Below are 19109 nucleotides of genomic sequence, written 5' to 3' on the forward strand. Positions count from 1 at the left end.
AGCCAGAGGGTTAGTTCCTTTGAGCAGGTCTGTATTTGGGATTCCTCTCCATGGGGTCCAAAGAAAGTTTGCCTCGCTTCGCAAGTTGCCCGAACTTTGAGGTAATGCTCCATTTTGCCGAATGCAAACATGCAGAAATCCTCAAACCTCACTTTATACTCCAGAGATTACCAGGGAGCTGCTTGCCTTTTTTTTTTTTTCCCTTTATGAATTGTAGCCAGCAGAAGCTGTGGATTTGATGTATTGCCGTCTATTTTTACACAAGCAGCAGCGGCGCGGCAGCAGCAGCAGCAGCAGCAGCAGCAGTTCACACAGTCCTGCATAAACTCTATTCTCATGGTTCATCCTGTTGTCTCTGCTGTACAGTGAGACTTAACCATTTGTTGGACTACTCGGATTGACTGAGAACCCTGCTCTATGGGACATTAGCTACAGCATCATTATTCCAATACCACAAGAAGCAGGGAAACGTCTCCTTCCAGAAATCTCTTTTAAAAGCATCTAAAGCCAAACAACAGGGTATTCATTCTTGTGTGCGTGTTTGAATTCTGCAGCTGACAAACAAGGAAAAAACCTTCGACAGAGCACAGTGAAACAAGCAATTAAAATATGAAGCCATTGGTTAATTTTAACTTTTTTTTTTTTTTTTGTTAAATGTTAATCTTATTCTAAATAAACATGGCATTTTTCCAACCAGGCCACTAAACGCCACTGGAAAGACTTCAGACACAGATTCATATCAATATCTTAGAGCATAAATATTGCATATGACGGGAAAGCGAGCCAGAGGCACATGAAAATAGTTTCCAACTGCAGGAGATACTGATGACAGGAGCTCAGCTTTGATTTGCTCAAGGCATCGCAGAGAAACCTTAAAATAGCAAACTTACTGGAGTTAAGATAAGATTCGGACTTGTTTGCAAAGTATGCCGCCTCGGCCGTCCTGCCGGTTCCCTGACAAGCCCACTGTCCCCGCCGAACGCCTGCACCCCACGCGCCGCCCACGCCGCGCACCCCTCACCTCAAGATCACTCCATACAGAGTCGTGGTTGCACATGTCCCACGCCATCCAGCTGCGGAGCGACGGCAGGAAAGCTGGCAAACTACGGTCCAGAGTCAGGCAGGCAGGCAGCAGACACTCATGCAGGCAACGAGACCCTCTCTGAGAGTGAACCGAAGGCACCTGTCTTACTACTGTTCCCCGTCACATGACAAAGCTATTAAAAAGTAGGCTGGGCTGTCACTCATCCAGCCTTCTGGTGCCGCTGCTCCAGCCCGTGACGTCACCCAGGGGCAGACCCAGCCTGAAGTGAAGTAAATCTTTGCAAAACCCGCTCAGACCTCAGTGGCCGCGGCACCACGCTGTGATTCAAAGCAGATTTCCACGCCACACCCCCGAAACTCTGCTCCGGCCGTAGAATAGCTCGCATCTCTCCCCATCTTTTTTAATTTCTTGGCATGCTTCCTTTCTCCCCCCTCCCCCAAGCAAACAACAGGCAGAGCTGTGTTTATTATAAAGAAAAAGTGAAGTAACTCCAAGCCAAGCTACAGCCTGTGTGCTCTAAATAGCCCAAGCCTAACCTTTGCAGCGCCCGCACTGGCTCCCCAGCGCTGCTTTCTTTGGAGAGGCTATCCCAGAGTTCAGCAAAAGTTACAACACCTTCGAAAATTTTTTTTAACTTGGGGATTTTGCATCTCGCCAAGTATTTTGGTTAGGTTAACCGTTTCTCATCGATAACTGCAACTCAGGTTAGTTTTTCCACACCAAATGCATCAGCAACGCCCCCTCCCCCGCCAGCCCCGCATTTCCCAGGAATAGAGTAAGCATCTATAAAAAACATTCATACAGTTATCATCTCACCTGCTACAAGAGGGAGTCTGACCCTGTTCCCAGCTAGACTACAGTATTTCTCAGCTGCTCTTTAATAATTTCCCTGCCTCAATGTACTCCCCCGAGGAACTAGGGTCGTTATAGGCAACTGCCACAGTCCCGCTCATAAACTGCTCAGACCCCCCTCCCTGCTTTTTCATATAAGCACCGGTGGCTCGGGGTGCACTTCTGAATAAACACCGTGCGCCAGCCCCTCTGACCCGGACCCAGCATTTTCCCGCTGAAAACAAACAAACAGAACCGTCTTGTCCCGTGAAAACCCAGGCATGCTGTTAACAGAAGCGTCTCCTTGTCAAAGCCTTTCCCAGACAATAGGGGCTGCTGCAGGTGCAACTGGTTTATGATGCCCTTCGCGCTGCATACACAACAAACTCCAGGTACCAAACTGAACAGCAAAACATTGCCCACAACAGGGGGGAAACAAACAAATAAAGGTCTTGTTTAATTATCCCCACCTGCCTGCTTATTGTCTTAAGTTGCAGGTTTTTTAAATAGCTGGGTGCAAAAAGTCTCATGAGATGTAAGCGCTGGCTCCGTCACGCTGGGCTACCAGTCAAAGTCACAAAACTATAATTGATCATCCTCCTTGTCATAAAATATTCATTTTCATTGTTATTTGCAAACTTGAGTATTCTAAAGACTAAATGAATTCAATTATTATACTAGGCTACGGCGATTTTGCTGAGAGAAAAAAAATAAATAAAAAAGAAGTACAATTCTTGAAAAAGCCTTTTTCCCGCAGACGTGGGAAACTTCAGAAATGGTAGGAGGTCTCAGATATTTTCTTAGCGTATTTGTGTTCCCTTGTAATTCATTATTGCCAGTCCTGATAAAATGCAGTTTTCCCGGCTTGTGCTTAAGTTGCAAATCACATCACACTGTCATATTTTCACCAAGCACAGATGACAAAAATGGCATTGTTTTTACTTTACTTAATTAAAAAAAACCACAGCAAAATACCGAATGACTACAGAAAGCCTTTCCTAAGAATGATTAAATTAACGGTATTGCTTCACTCTCACGATGAATAAAACCTAATTTCCTTCCCAATTATATGCTGATTTAATGATAAAACTGCAGTAAATTATTAAGATCTGGGGCAAAGGTGAGTACCTCTACCCCCCGAACAGTCAACTGTGAAATAATGCTGGGCACCTGCCTGCCTGGAGTGGAGTCAGTTCTTATTATTATCTGTGGATCCACGGCTGGTGGAATATTCTCCTTCAATACCTACTTATAATTGTGTTCATTGACTGTGCCGAATCCATCATCTGGTTTTTTTGAAGTTTCATTCACACCTTTTATAGAAATGTATTTACACTGGAACATTTCATATTACTGTTTTGGATATTTTGACCTGCGCATGTTGTTTCTATTTTCTACATTTCCACTTCACTGCTTTCCCTTCAAATTAGCAAGTTAACTGATAAATATAAACTGTGACCTTAGTGGTGCTCTCACCATACAAGCTTTAGAGATTGGAGAACTTTCTTAGTGCGCTGTAGACAGTGCAAGCAATAGGTAATAACAACGGAGTCCCCCAGAGCTTTTCTATGGCCCTGTCCACATTACGGCTTGAACTTTGCTGGCAGTTCCAGCGTTACCTGGAAGGGATGCCAAGCACGATTCCACCTACAAAAGACGGCGAGGTCTCAACAAGGGTTCCCCATTGTTTGGGAAGGATTTCATTTTTAAAAATTGAAGCGTCTAACCCCAGTCATAGCATAAATTTACTCACTGGGACCTTTTTTCACATTTTAATGTGTTTTTCACATGTTTTAATGTGGCTTTTCCAGCATAGTGCCTGTAAGAGGAGAAAAGCAAGGAAGGCAGTTGCAGTGCTGGTGTAGTTTGGAAACAGTGCAGCCTCGGCATATGTAAATGAAGCCTGTGAAACCCGGCCAGCACCTAATCTGCTCTCCTCAAAGGAAACCTTGTCTTCTGAACATTCTCTAGTAGCTTTAGCAATGCTCTCCCCTTGTGTTTTGACAACAGGAAAGAATTGCACAAACATCTTTCCTGAGGCAATATCTGAGCACACACACTTTATTTGGTTCCATAACAAACACATACAAAGAAAAACCCTCTTTTAGCTGGTAAAGTCTGCGGTCGTTTGACCCAATCTGCCCTGCCAAAATGTCTGTCATCAGACCACCTCCCCAATCGCCGCATTTCCTGTTTTCAGGTTACTCTGCACCTAGTCTCAGTAATTCCCAATTTTTGCCTTTTCTTCTTCAAGGGCCATAATTCAAGAAAGTTCTGGCAAGCCTTCCAACAGCATTTGGGCACAAATTCCCAAATCCTGATACATTTTTTAACAGGACTGGAAGATATGGCTGCCTGCAACAAATTCAAAGACTGAAGCCTCCAAGCCCTCTGTCCTTGACCCTTTCCTGGATTCAGCATTCATTTTATGTCTTCCTCCTCTCCTTTCACCCACATTCTCTAACTATGGTCATGTTTTTATTCCCTGTAATTTAGATTTCTCAGAGGAGCTACTGATTTTGGAGCCCCTGTGATTTTGGAATCCAAAACTTAGTCCCTTCATCATGGCACCGTGGAAGAAAGAACTTCTTTCCTTGTTCCCAGGACTATGTTATTCTCAGCAAACTTTGCTACTTTTCCAGTGGAGTAAGGACAACCAAACTTGTATATAAAAACAGTGGTGGAGTTTCAGCAAGCTGAGGTTTGCAAACCAGTTCTCACACCTGTTCAACTCCTTCCACTCAACCCTCCAAGAGTGAATGGCCTTACAGCAGAAGATCAGCCAATGCTGTATATAAAAGAGCAAACTGCACTCCAAAGGTCTGTTAGGCGTGCATGGTGTTCTATATAAAGTATATGTACCTTATTAATTTTTTATTAGAAATCTTCCTTCTGTGCATCTTTACTCTTATTTTTGCACAGTCCTGTATTTGTTTTCCAGTCCATTCCTTCTGTTCCACTTCTTATTTGTTTGCTGATTTTTTTTTTTCCTTCTCAGCGTCTTTTCCTTATTTCATCCTACCCAGAATACGCCATCAATAGCATAAGCCAGTGAGTCAAAATCCTTGAACTTCTGGGTTCATTGGTGCAGTAATTGTACAATGAAATAAAGCAGTGTGCCCTCTCCAATTTTGCTAGGGCAGTTATGAACTGAGATTTTTGGGTTTTTAAGACAGGAAAACCATGATGGTGCTCTGTACCAGCTCTCTGAAAAACTCAAGAGATCTGGGCCAAATAAATTCCTGGCCCAGCTCTGGGCCACAGGCTGCTGTCTGAGGAGCTGGGTATTAGAGAGTCCAAAATAACTTTCTCCGAACAGCGATGCGTTACTGACATTACTGACACCGGGCTGGATTTTGCCACATCTGCCTCCACAGACTGAGGGCTCAAATAAACAGCACTGAATGTCAGGGGAAATCACTTGCTTGTTCGCATGTGAATAGACCTGACTGTGAATATTCACTATTAGTGCAGATTAGCTGATTATCAGTGTTAACCAGGCTTGCAGGCATGCAACTCTTTGTAACTCGGTGCTTGTAGTAAAATCTTCCAGGAGTGCCTAAGTGAAGCAGGAGCACAGGTATCCACTACAAGAAATCTTCCCTAATTTTCTCATACCTCCCTGAACATCTCCCTCTTCACAAGCATATTTCACTTACTCATTATTAAAACAAGAATAGCAAATCCACTCCAGCCAATTACATAGAAACCACATTCGTCACTTGTTTCCCCCAACATTTAGAGCGTACGCTCTCCAGGACCCATGTTTGCTATGACTTGCAGGAAAACCCAGCTTGCCAGGCCTGTTAAAAGCAGCATGAACAATGTCTTTCCCTTGGGTGTTACTGTTTCACAGAGAGACTAATCTGCAAAAGAGCATCTACATTGAAATTTATTGCCCCTATATGTTTGAGAAACGGAGCCATGTAAACACATCCATTTCCAGGGGAGGCTGTGGTGCTGTTTGAGCGCAGATGCCCAGGCAAGCCAAAGATACACACTCCTGTTCTGCAACTTCTTGCACATTGGCAGAGCAGCAGGACCACATCAAAATCGCAGACCGTTGCGGATCTTCATCATCTGTCCTTTACTCACCGCACTGCTGATATTTCCTTGGAACAAAAGAAATAATAAAGTTCTTTTTTCCCCCTTATTGTTCCACACAACCAAAACCTGCTCACGTCTGACATTATCAGCCAGGGAATGGCTTCTGGCATTCCTGTTCAGCAGCTGGGGGCATTCCCCGCCCTCAGAAGCTGTGCCCTTCCTCTCCCCCCTCCAAGCCTCACTGGAATGCTCTCACCCACCCTGGGGACGGGCAATTGTCTTCTCCAGCTTCAACCACAAAGGGTAGAGCCTGGGAAGCTTCAGGGATACACCTTGTATTTTTAACTCTCTGCGGGTCCCTGGAAAACCCCACCCATTACCCCTAGTACCATCCACCTTGCACCATCTTCCCTGGGGCACCTAAAGAATTACCCTGGAGCCTTTGTTTCCCCGACTTGTTCATCATTAATACCAATCTAGTTATCGCTAATGCCGATCTAGTTTTTACCGACTTTTTCTAAGGGCAATCTGAAGAGGATGATCCCAGGAACAACCACCATGGATTTGATATCTTAGGGTAGAGAAAAGATTCCTTGATACAACCGTAAGCAATGTGGTGGGAGCCGAGGTGGTTCCAAAGCTACCATCCCTCGCTGAGGCTGCCACCCGCTGTCACACTGCGCTGGGGGCTTGCTTTGCCACCTGGCTATTCAGCCATCAAGCCAGGACCTCCCAGCTTGGAGGGAAGCCGTGATGCCCGGGCTGCCACAGCAAGAGAGCACACTCCCCGCCAGATCCATGCCCAGGCTCGCGGAAGCTAGTGGAAGAAAAAAATCCCGTATTTCCATACCACAGCCTATCTGCTCTCTAAAATGGCTGGGAAGGCGACTGCAGTGGAGCACACACAAGTCTGCAGCACAGCACTGGAGAGAACAGCAACCTTTAAATACTCTAAAATCAAATCTTGTTTTACACAAAACCACTATGGTAAAGTCGATGTGAATGAAGCACCTTTGAGTGAAGGAACAGAGGGAAAGGCAGTGGACAGCTTTAGTGCCTCCTAGCAATTTTTTTTAATAAACTAGAGATGACAGACAGCCTTACCAACACATCTCTCATCTTCAAATAAGACTTTCTTCAGACAGAGCTCAGTGGAACTGAGTCAGCCTTTTTTCTTGGGCCTAGCTCTTGGCATTTTTCATATTAAAACAAAGTATAATGTGGAAATAATTCTGAACTGTAGTCATCTGATCAGATTTTAGTAACACAGGCCGCAGATTTGCTCTGCTACAATTTTAGGCAAACAAAATAAAACGAAGGTATCACACAGAAGAACTGGAGGTGTTTTGTTCTGGGTTGGTTGTGGTTTTTTTTTTTTAATCTGCTTATGCACCAAGTCGCCCTTTATAGGGTTATGCCTGGCTGCGGAGGAGGGCGAGCTCCTGCGGAGACTGCTGTCGGTGGGTGGCAGAGCTTCACGTTTACAGCAGCCAGCACTCACTGCTTGGCCTCTGACAGTTCTGGACCGCAGCAAATGTCCCCCTCCCCTGCTGCCCATAGCCCCTGCACCCCATTTTCCCGAGTCAGCCAAGGACAGCTCAAGAGGAGATGGGGTCCCCTCACCACAACAGCCAACACAGTCTTACACAGACAAGGCTCCTGAAGGATCAGCTTCCCCTGACCTCTTAACTAGTAGTTCCTGCCAGCCAAAACTGATCCCTGAAGTTATTTTTATCCAGAACCCTTCATGAATTGCAGTTAACTTGCAATATGCAAACTAGTGACTAGTGCTAGAGGAATCCCTATGGGTTTTGCGGTTCCACTCTCTGCTCATAAGTCCAATTATTCATTTTTCTTGGAGCTGCAATATTAATCTAAAAAAGTTGCACAAATGGCAAGAGATGTCATCCTCCCTCCATCCCCAATTCAGATAACTGAAATAAAGGAAGATAAGCATTTAGCCCAGGGGTTATTAACTGTACCAAGTGCAGCTGTAAACCTGTGGAGGCTGACCCTCCTCCAGTGATGCTTTTGACGAGAAATTTGTCAGAACTTCCACCTTTGACTCAGGGGCAAACAAACTAGTACAGAGATGGAATGGGAGAACTGCTAGCCATAGAAAGGTTTGCGCTGAGTTACTCTTTTATTTTACATTATTTTATGTTATTCTACCCAAATCACTTGCCTGCATACCGGTAAAAGAAAATGCAGAAAGTAAAAGTGGCTGGAAGGGGGACTGCTCTAAATCCTTTGGAAGGGAATGGGAATTTTTAAAAGGATTTAGGCAGGCTTTGAGACAGACCTTATCACAGAAGATGGGACCAAGACAGTTCAAAGCAGAAACTCCTCCACACATTTCCACCTTTTTTTTTTTTTCGTACTACTCAGGCTTCCCCAGCTTTCCCTTGTGAATGGAACAGGGATGAAGCGCTGAGACTGCATCAGCTATAACCATTTTGGATATCTTGGTTCCCAAGAAATTTAGTATTTGCTGAACATCCTCTGCCCTGAGGCACTGGTTAGTCTCATAATTATTTTAGAAGTGGGTACCACTGAAGATTTGTACCTCCTCCCAGAAAGAGCTATGACCATACTTTCATTACTTCATGCCAATGAACAGATCAGACAAGCTTCCTACTTTCCTGTTTGTCCCTAATGGATCTCTATTGTCATAAAAGTCCTCAACAATCTGACATAGCATTTAATTTAACAAATTTAACAAATAATGTTTAATTGAAACATTATTTGTCACCTCTGCTCTGTTGAACTCCACATGCAGAACAGCAAGCCAGGGCAATGCATTCAACCAAAAGCACTGAAAGGACCGTGTAGGATTTGCACTGAAATAGAGACTTCACTGAAGTGCACCTTTCCCTTTTGCCCATTACAGGCTCCCTCTTCCTCTCTGAGGAACAAAGAACCAAGTGAAAATAGGAAACTGTCTGAACAGAAGATTATTTTAATTTATGTTGCAAGTTGCTACGCAAAAAAAAACCCTCTGAAAAAACAGCAAACCAACACCAAAGAGCACTACATCATAATATTATTACCAATTTATTAAACCAAGATTGCATAGACTGGAGAAATGAGTGTGACACATCCCCAGGGGTTTTCTGGAGGTAGACCTCCAGCTGTTTCATTCTCTCATGCACTCCTGTTTACAAAGGCACAGAAAAATGTTTGTGCTTCAGTTCAATGCAACACAATTTTACATTGTTTGCAGGTTTTCTTTAAGGCTGGGTAGGAGCGTACATGGCTGGAGTCATACACTTTGGGGAGACAGAACTACCATCTTCCAGGGAGAGTGAGGGAAACTCACGGTGGTTGTTAATTCGTATCCTGGACAATGCTATAAATCGAGGCATCGCTGACAATTCCTGCCCAGTAAACATGCTCAATTTCATCTCCCGTGAAAAGGCGAGCAGGCACTAAATAGCAACACATTTTGATTTTCATTTAGCTACTTTAATGATAGGTGATGTTAGCGGAAAAGATCATTTATCTTCAGATTTATTTTATACGAGATAAAAGGCCTTGCCAATTTTTTAAAATTCATTTACACAAGTGAATAAATCTTCCAAAACAATAAGTGGGGAAGTCATATTTCTTCAACTTTGCTAAAATCTGAAAATGCTGATCTTGGAGTGAAATGGACGGCACTGGCATTCTAATCAAGAATATAAAGACTCCTCTTCTAAGTAAGAGGCACAGCTTTACTTCAGAAAAAAATCTCTCTGATTTAGAGAACAGCCTTTTTTATGCATTTTGTCAAAAATCTCTGAAAAATCAGGAGAGGCACGTGCAATTTTTATATCACCTTCATTTTTAGATCAGTCCCAATGTGATGGCTACCTAAAAATAGACCAAACCTAACCTTTCAAATATCTATACTGCTGCATACCAGAAACGCAAGCTTTCAGTGCCTCTCATGGCTTTCAGAGCCTTGTGCTGTGCCTGTCTTCTCCTCTAGCACATTATCCCACGTTGCACGTCGCACCCAGGCGCGAGATGAGCTGCAAGTCGCAATGTGCAGCGCATTGCACTGTGTGATACGTGTTCATTCAGGACATGCGGCAAGATCATCAAAACCAGCCTTCCCCTGTTGGCTGTTTGAGTTCACCACAAAAAGGACACCGGTAACATTGAACCTAGTAAGTGAGGATGTGAAAATAAAGCTGTGCTGGCTGACCCAGCAGCTCTGCTCAGAAAAAGCAAGCTGTCTGGTTTTCAGCATACCACTCTTAAAAATATGAAGGGGAACAATAAGCTCTTTTGTCTTATTGTTTGCTACAGCGCTTGCAGACACACTTCTACCCATTTAAAGACGAGACTTTCCAACAGTGCACTGAACTCCGAATGACTGGTGTAGAATTACAAGACAGCAGAATACACGGTAACTATTTCTTTGCATTGCACTTTCTAAATTGTGATTCTGGTTGGCCTTAACAGCACAGGTCAAATTCATCCCAAGAACAATCCCAGCAACTTCACGTCAGTGGTACCTGAAAAATCAATAGCATTTAAGTTGATGAAGTTATAACAAGGGTGATTTTGGCCCAGGCTGTACAAACACTTACTTTTATTGTATATATTCTTCACTGGGTATTACGCTTCAGTGAATATATTTCCATGTCCTCTGCTGCTAAACACTCTGCTTAGCAGCTCCTGAAGCCACACTAGGAGCTGGAACAGGAGAAATCTGTACTAAACCAGGTTGTGGGCCTGCCCTGAAGGCTTTGAGTGATTGTGACTCTTGCTTACACAAAATAGAAAATCACCCTTGTACCGGTTGTTGGCTAGCTACTCCTAGCAGGAACAAGCTTGAAAGGACTTGTTTTTCTTTGTTTACTGTCATGCTCTGCTCCAACAGACTCAAAAGTTTATCAAGGCATTTTACTCTGTCAAAAAATGAACAAAATATCTTACACTGATCTAACAACACAACAAAGCAGCAACAGACAAAATGATTCCTTTCAAAGAGTTTTGGATGGAAAATGTCTTAGCTGCTGACAGGGATGCAAGACTAGGCAAACAAAGGCACAGGAATAAAAACTATTCAATAAAATATCGATTTCATTATCACCACCTATTCAACTTAATTTTCTTGGCATCCATATCCCTAATGCAGGTTTGTGATAGATCGTACAATCACTTTTTAATTAAGCCCTACTGTGCTTTGTATTAAGAACAAGGCAGTAGACATTATGGCACAATATATCTACCAAAATATTTAATGCTTATCCTTTTCATTTTGGTATTTAAAAGTTGTTCTCTTAGGAGGTGGTATCAGTATTTAACAACATTCTTGACAGCAAGTATAAAAACCAAAAAGCTTCATACTTAATCTAGCCATGTCAAAACTGAAACCCCTTAAAATAATTGCATTCTGAATATATGGTATTTCCATTGCATTATTTTATTATTACCCAGCTTTCAACATCTTAAGATGCAAAACTTGCTCCCTCTCCTACATACTGATGAGATATGAAGTGGCACGAGGATAGAAAACTGTCATTTGACCAATACAGTTGAACGGTACATGAAACAGATGTTATTGTGTTACAAGAGAGATTTAATGAGAAGATGTAGAAGATTGGAAGCTTCCTGGGGTGGTAGTATTTTCTCTGTTTTTTAGGTCTCTCTTGGTATACTGCAGCTCTGCTGCTTGTGATGGGGCAGATCCTGTAAAAGAACAGCAGCTCTTCTTCCAGTAGAGTACTGGCACTTTTCAGAGGGCAACATTCACTTTAATTATGAAAATGTACCCACCTTCTTCTTCCAAGGAAGAAAAGACTGTTGTTGCATATATAATGTGGTTTTAGTTTTTAATGCCAGAAATGAATCAGTAAACATAGTTACATTATGGTATACTATTTCTTATTCTGTACCCATAGTAACCAAATTAATCTCAAGGCGCTGCTGGCATTAATTCAATCTGAAGCTCATACTTTGGATTTCACATAGGTGCCTTCATCCTGTTCTTCTTCTCAGCTAATAAAATGTTAATATATGGCAATATATTTATTTCTGGTTCAGTTCAAGTTAAGGAGTGCAGTACTTTGCAGAAACCTAATTAATATCAATCATATATTACAACACTGTGGTTTAGTATACAAAAAAAATATAATGGTGCTAGCACATGAGAATGAAACAGATGACCCAAGAATTCAATTCTAACTGTAACTTCTCTGTCTCTAAGATAGGGATGGCCAGTTTTAACTTACCCTTCAATCTCCATTTAAAAAAATCCATAACATACAGCCAAGAATGACACTAAATATATCGCTTATCCTAAAAAAAAAAACGAGAGGAAGATGATCTTGGAACATGAGATGCTGATAGATCCCTCTGTACCACCGTGAGTTGGGCACACACTGGCATTAAGCTACATCCCAGCAGTGCTGTCTTCCGCAACACCCACAGGTATGGTTTTTCCACTGGGACATACCAGCCCCCACCCAAAAGAAAATCCCATTGTGAGTAAAAACACATCTCCACAGCCCAAGAACTGCACTTGAACTGCTCAGGAGACATAAGCAGCTCAACAGCTGTGGTATGGCCATCCTACTTCAGATCATGGCAAAAAGAAATGCAGTTCTTTTTCCAGGGCTTAATCTGGGCAACCTGAGACCCCAGGCACACTCCTAACTCAAAGTGTCAAAATCTGCTCTACTCTCCATAGTTAAGAGAGGTTTTGTAGCAAGGTTCACGGGCAGTTCACATTTCTTGGAGCCTTTTTCTCAAAGCTGCTTGCAGTCCCATTGATTCTGAGGAGAACTAGTGTCCCCAAGTATTTTGGTGCTTTCAGAATGGCCACCTATGAGAAATGATTGCACTGAACCACACCCAGCTTGATCCAACCACTGCCAGAGCAACAGGGCCTGATGCTGTCATCCTTATTCACCATGTGCAACAAGCAGTCCCATGAAACGAGTGAGCTGGTGTGAGGAGTTAAGGCAATACTTCTGGATGAGCAGAGGGAGTGTGGGTGAGCTGTGGCTCACCAGGGGAAGATCCCCACTCTGAAAAGAAGCAGCCTTATGCCCGTGCTGCTCCGCATAAAAGCTCAGGCCTCAAGCCGTACACGGGTCACAGAGCTGTAGCAAAGCTTGACTTTGGCTTACAAAGATCCCGTGTTCTGCAAAAGCCACAGGGACGTTTGAGCAAGCCCGCAGCCTGGTTGCACCAGGAGGTCCATGCCCACCACTACAGGACACAGAAGACTCAGTGGGTCACTCCAGCAGGCACATCCTTCAAGGCTGTATGAGGAGATGCACAAGCCCAGGACTTTGAAAAAGGACCCTGACCCACCTCAAACAAGCCTGTACATCCCAGAACCACGTCGAACAGCTGGAGTTCACAGAGCCCTCCTGATTATTTCAGGTTCTGCGTCGGTAACAGAGCAGTAAGGCTCTCAGGGGCCCCAATGTGCCCCGGCCATTCTCATAGGGCTCCTGCTGGCCTTGAGCACTGCCTGTATATTGCATCCAAGGGCACCATATAGTCCTTCACTTTTACCAACTGCTATAGACTAAGAATTCCTAGAATGGCTCAAACACATACCAGTTGAAATCTGGCTACTTTCAAACTTCTTTTCTATTCCAAATTATGTGCTTTGCCAGCTTCAAAAAAACAGATGGAAAATACGTCCCTAAATGTGCACCCTTGTGATCATTCCAAAAGGCAAGCAGCACCAAGTAGCTTAAAACGTTTGCTAGAGAAAGTCTTTTCCATATCATGCAAATAGCAGACAAAAATAACTGCTAGGCAATTGATATACATACAAATATTGGTTATTTTAAACAGTAATTTGTTATTGAGGACATCTCACTGAAATATTATAATATTCAATTTCCTCTGCATTTGCATGGAAAAGGAGCTGGAGAGCGCATGATCATTCATTTAACTATTACATAAATACGTCTATCATAATATCACACGGCTTTCAAGCCAGAGTTCAAACACATGTTTAATGCATGAGAGTATGATGAAGAAACTTGTGAACTCACGGGTCTCGTAGCCCAATCTCAATCAGATACGGGCTTGGTGTAAATATGTACAGTATCATGTGCTTTCTAATAGCACCGTGTCTCCAGGGAGCAGTCTGACATCAGCAAAGGAGACAGGTGGTTCCCTTTCCAACCCGGGAGGGGGAAAAAACGGAGTTAAGACACTGTGTAGATATAGCAATATTTTTTCCTCGGTGTTTTGCTATGGTTTTCATCCCTTAATGAAACTTCAGTGCATGAACAATTCTCATAACATCTTTGCTACAAATCAGTGAGTGGATGTCACGTCCTAAGATATTTATAACCCTAAAGGTAGTGGTAAGTGATACTGTTTGGCAGCCTTGGTTTAGAAACGCTGAAGATTTTTGCCTTTTGGTTTGCTAAGAAAGGAGTTCCAAGAAGCCACAAACCCCAGTTTCCTTGCTCTAAATGTATCCCTTTCCTACAGCAGGTCACTGTTACTAATAATGCCTGCAAGAATGACAAACAACAGTCAATCACAGGCACAGAGCAGGTCACGACTGCTTTTAGCTAGCTCGACTTTGTAAACTCCAACAGTGTGAGATATGCTAAACCTGCACAATCCACAGTCGTTTGATTTGGAATCTCACGTTACAAGAATTCACACATACACTAACCTGCGTGTAGAATAACCCAATTCGGCCTTTCTTTCCTGTCTGTACGTAGATACTTTTTTTACACAGTGACAGCCACTGCCTCTTAAACCATTTTCTTTTGTTGCATTTCCTTAGAAACACAAATCTTGTTCCTTGGCAGCAGTTGCTGTAAGTGCTGTACCACATGCCCAAACTAGTTCTCACTCACAGCTTTAATTCACAGTAAGTGGCACGAAAGGAGGTCAACACTTCTCAGAAACCACTTTCAGTTCTTTGCTGCTTCAGTATCTATTCTATAAAGCCATCCGCCCTAACAGAAAGTTGCTTCTCATATTGCATCCCTTGCTTTTTTATTATTGTCATCTTTATGGAATGGGCTGCAGAATATACGATGGAATAAAAGGAGATTATTCCTGGAATCACATTCCTGGTCTCCCTTTTGTAATACTCTAAAAATATAAGTTTAAAAAAATCAATTAAGACTTTCTCCAGCAAAAACAAAATGCCTCCTGGATGGGGTTGTTTCCATGCAAAAAGGCTGTATATAAACAGTGTCTTGCAAGCCAGTGTCAATCACTATGTCTTACTTTCAGTTCGATTTGCCTGCTTACAGAAAGATTATTTTTTTTATCAACCCAACCAACACATCATGGAGGTTGAAAATCAAACAGCCTTCTTTTTGCCATGATGCATTGCTGGCAAGAGGAATGGCCTTGCTGACAATATTTTGCTGTCACATTTGCCTCTACAGCTTCACTGCCTTCTCTGTGATGAATGAAAACAGATTTTGACCTCATCTATTTCATTTCAGACCATATTCTGCCCTGAGACACACGAGTACAACCTATCATAGTTATAGTGGCAATTGGGGCAGAATTTGTTCCTTTCCTGACAATTCAATATGTGATTCATGAACCAGAATTGAATCCAGCTCTCCCTTCCTAGAGCTCCTCTGGTTCTTTGGCATTAGCATCAGTAAAAAAGCACCAAAGACAAATTTATGTTGGTTCTATCAGCAGAACCGGCTGCGTAGTCAATAATCAGGCTGCTCAGCAAGATTATACCAGATCAGAAGTTAGTTACTGTATTTTATTTAAACAACTTATTCTGTAGTCCGTTTTCTTTCTTCACTTATCCCTCCGTTGTTTAACTAATGGGATCATAAGACCTGGAAAAACACCTCCTAGTCTTGGACATTTCTAATTGGCTTAATAAAGTAAACAGAAAAAAAGATAATCCCCTCCAAAACCATCACCTTAAAGAACACAAACCCATACCACTAGACATGGAATACTTGGTGTATTCACGAGGTAGGCAGTTGCAGGCAATAACCGGATGATCAAGTTTCTGATTAATCCCCAAGACAATGGACCACTTTTGAAAATACAGACTCCATTTATATTCATGCATCCCTCTGGGCCAACACCTGCATACATTCTTTCATACAACTCACTGCACAGCAGAGGCAAGAACACTTCAGCATACAAGGTACGAAACGGACACATACGGATGCCATCAGAGATGTGCGGCGATCCGCTGAACAACGTATCTCGTGGAGCAGTCTCTATGCACAACTTACAGAAGGAGGCGACTCTGTTTGAGACCACCCAGGGAGCTTTGGCACTTCAGAGCCAACACCACAAGCTTGTGTTTTGAACTCTGGAGGTCCCCAGAGTCTCACTTGAGATGACAGGCATTGCATGCATATATTGTATCATGATTTTCTGCAGGACCGACTTCCCAAGTAGAGGCAAGGTTGACATCACTCTGGAAACCTCATCCAAGACATTTAATGGACTGCATACAGGAGACTAATCTACAGTAGATTTGGCGTACGGTAAAAACAAACTCCTTAATATAACTAAAGCACTAATCAACATATTGCATATTAGGCCTGCAAAGCGCCAATTATCAGATGAACAGGAGTAATACTCGATGATTCCAGTTCCCTCAGTTATTTAACCATTTACATCAATGGAAGTTAAGGAAAACAATGCTTACAAAACCACACATGAAAACACACATGAAGGATTTAAGCCAAGATTTGAGTTCAGATTTGCAGGTATGAGGAGAAAAAACTATTCAACAATGAAAGAACAACAATACAGCTCAGGCCTCCAAATCCTGCTGCATATTGGTACTGTATGTTATGAGAAAACTTTTTTTGAAAGCAAATTATTTTCATTCCCCTTACCATTTCAGAAAAATGCATTCAAAGCAAAACACAGAGCCTGATCCTGCCCTTCTGCAACCCCATCAACAACAGCCTTGCCACAGATTCCGGCAAAGCAGGATTTATCCTTTCCTGCGGGCCGTGCTCTGAGCCTTTAATTCAATAACACCTTATTCACCAACTAGCTCAGTGAGATTAGCTGTGGTTTCAAGTATTATTCATTCCAAGCAAAGAGTCTGTTACAAACACCCTCTTGCTCTGTATTGCCAGACCAAAGAAGATATGAATAATTTTGGGAACATTTCCAAAGGCCCAGAGAGAAACTGAGTATCTTCTGGGGGGTTTTCCCTGGAGTGAGAGACCTTCCTGGGTTTGAAAATCTTCTTTGATAATGAAATAAACAGAAAAAGTCCCTTCTTTTCCTTTCTTTTGCAAGTAGCATGACCTAAAAAAGGATCTGCAAACAAGCTTGGAGAGGGGAGAGAGCTCATGTGTTTCTTGGATTTTTGTTTATTTTCTGCAGTTATTTCAGAGAGCTTCCCCAAATTTTCAAAGATCTGTGAGTCTTACAAGGTCCATCTTTTCCAAGTGCAATGTGTCTAATTTCAATTTATTTTATTTCCTAGTATATTTATTACACTTACTACAAACTATCTGAATGCCCACACAGTGCTTTAAACGAGGCTGGAAATATCCCCTGGATCACCATCAGCAAAAAACCTTGTCCTCCTAAAATAAAGTAAAAGCCAGCACGACTTTTTGATCTACTACTTGCTATTTTGAAAAACTGCAAGCAAACTTCTGCCTTAAGGGCCGAGCCGGGCTCCTTCGGCGGCGAACGAGACCAAGAGGGGTCTGTGTGCCGCACCGGCCGTGCTAGGAGGCAGCGCGCAAGGGACGAGCTTGCCAGAAGTGCTGATTCACTGCAGCGACCGAAGAGGTTGCTTAGTAGCTAGGCTGGGGGGGGGCAAGACGGCATAGAGAGGGGGCATCTGGATCGGTGAAGATAAACAAAGTTGTTCCAGAGACTGGATCCCTGAGATCTCAGCCTGACACATGCGTGTAAGTTCGTTTATCGGAACAAAACCTATTAATACAGCTCTAGCCATAGGGGGAAAAAATACTTGCAAATGCACAGAAGTCATGTAAATCAGAACCACTGCTCTATTTTACAAGAAATTTTCTCCATTAATTAATTTCATGACTTCGAACAAATGTGCATGGTTGGAAACAGGGGACCCTGCTGATACCAATCTCATGGCATAGGATACTTTTGTTTTTCTCTCGGAGATATATAGCAGATGTACTCCCTGGCTCAAATCCAGGTGCGGACTAGGTGGTTTTGTGGCCACGGCACTAGTTTTTCTGGTTTGGGGTTGCAACATATCACATGAAAAAACCCAGGATTTAAAAATCCAAATTCTCAGAGCTGTCACGTTTATAATTAGAACTATCTGATCGACTGGCATTAGCATGAGGTAGGAACATATCATAGAGGGCCCGGCAGACAAACTAAACTATTTCTCACCCTTAAAAAGGGGATTCTTCCAAGTAGAAATGTCAGCAGAGTCACAAGGGCTCTGTGCAACAGCAGCACCTCTTCATCCTCATACCTACTCCCAGAAAGTCCCACGCTGCTGCCTAACTTAGCTCAGCAGACCACACCACTCACCAAAGCCCTGACAACAGCCCCGGCTCCCTGTGCTAAACCCAGATCCTCCTCTGAGTAGAAAATTACTTTTCTGGAGATGCAGGTTGTTTTGGAGCTAGCTGTAACACCCCAAAACCGTACATAAAGAGAGCATCTCTTTTGATATTACACATACAAAGAGATGCCTCTGCACTGAAAAAAATGAGGTTTGATAAAAAAGTTTGTCACAGAATCACTAGATGCAGAGCTGGTTGCAAGCGTAACCTTTTTACGTACTGATGAACATGTTTTTCAGGTTGTCTGCCCCCATACTGGAGAAGGAGAGGAAGGAAGGAGAGACAGAAGGGAAAGAAGGATGCTAGGAGGGAAGGAGGGCACACTACTGTACCTACTGAATCAGCACACAAACCAGCAGCAGACAAAATGAGAACAGCTCTAAGGAACTTGGCATCACCAGCATGTTCAGTGAAACAACAAAAAAGAGCTTGGAAGACAAGAGAAGCCCAGAATGCAGGTACTAACCTTTTTTTTTTTTTTTCCTGGAAGAGGATTTATGATGCCAGATTTTGGTTGTCTCTTAATACCCACACCTGGCTAAATACAAATGAAATTAATTTTACAGCTGCAGTCTTTCCACATTTTGCACATGGTGATTTGCTGAAAGAAACCCTATCACGAGGTGTCAAAAAGGAACATAAAACATAACAGGCAATATTCTTTGAGAGACATCAACCGT

The 19109-nt window shown here is 42.8% G+C and overlaps 1 protein-coding gene across 2 annotated transcripts in view; it reads right to left on the bottom strand.

Annotated features, from left to right (window-relative positions):
* PPARGC1A (PPARG coactivator 1 alpha) overlaps window positions 1–19109 on the bottom strand; it is a 370016-nt gene that overhangs the window by 64747 nt on the left and 286160 nt on the right. The window contains exon 1 of one of the 2 annotated variants that reach the window (XM_009505487.2): window positions 1022–1313. The exons of the other annotated variant lie outside the window; for it this stretch is intronic. Within the exon in view, the coding sequence (XP_009503782.1) occupies window positions 1022–1069 (48 nt within the window). The 5' untranslated portion in view covers window positions 1070–1313. Of the gene's footprint in view, window positions 1–1021; window positions 1314–19109 lie in introns of those variants that run through there. 2 annotated transcript variants of the gene reach the window in all.

The sequence above is a fragment of the Phalacrocorax carbo genome, chromosome 4 (assembly GCF_963921805.1).
Source record: "Phalacrocorax carbo chromosome 4, bPhaCar2.1, whole genome shotgun sequence".
In the NCBI taxonomy this organism is placed as follows: domain Eukaryota; kingdom Metazoa; phylum Chordata; class Aves; order Suliformes; family Phalacrocoracidae; genus Phalacrocorax; species Phalacrocorax carbo.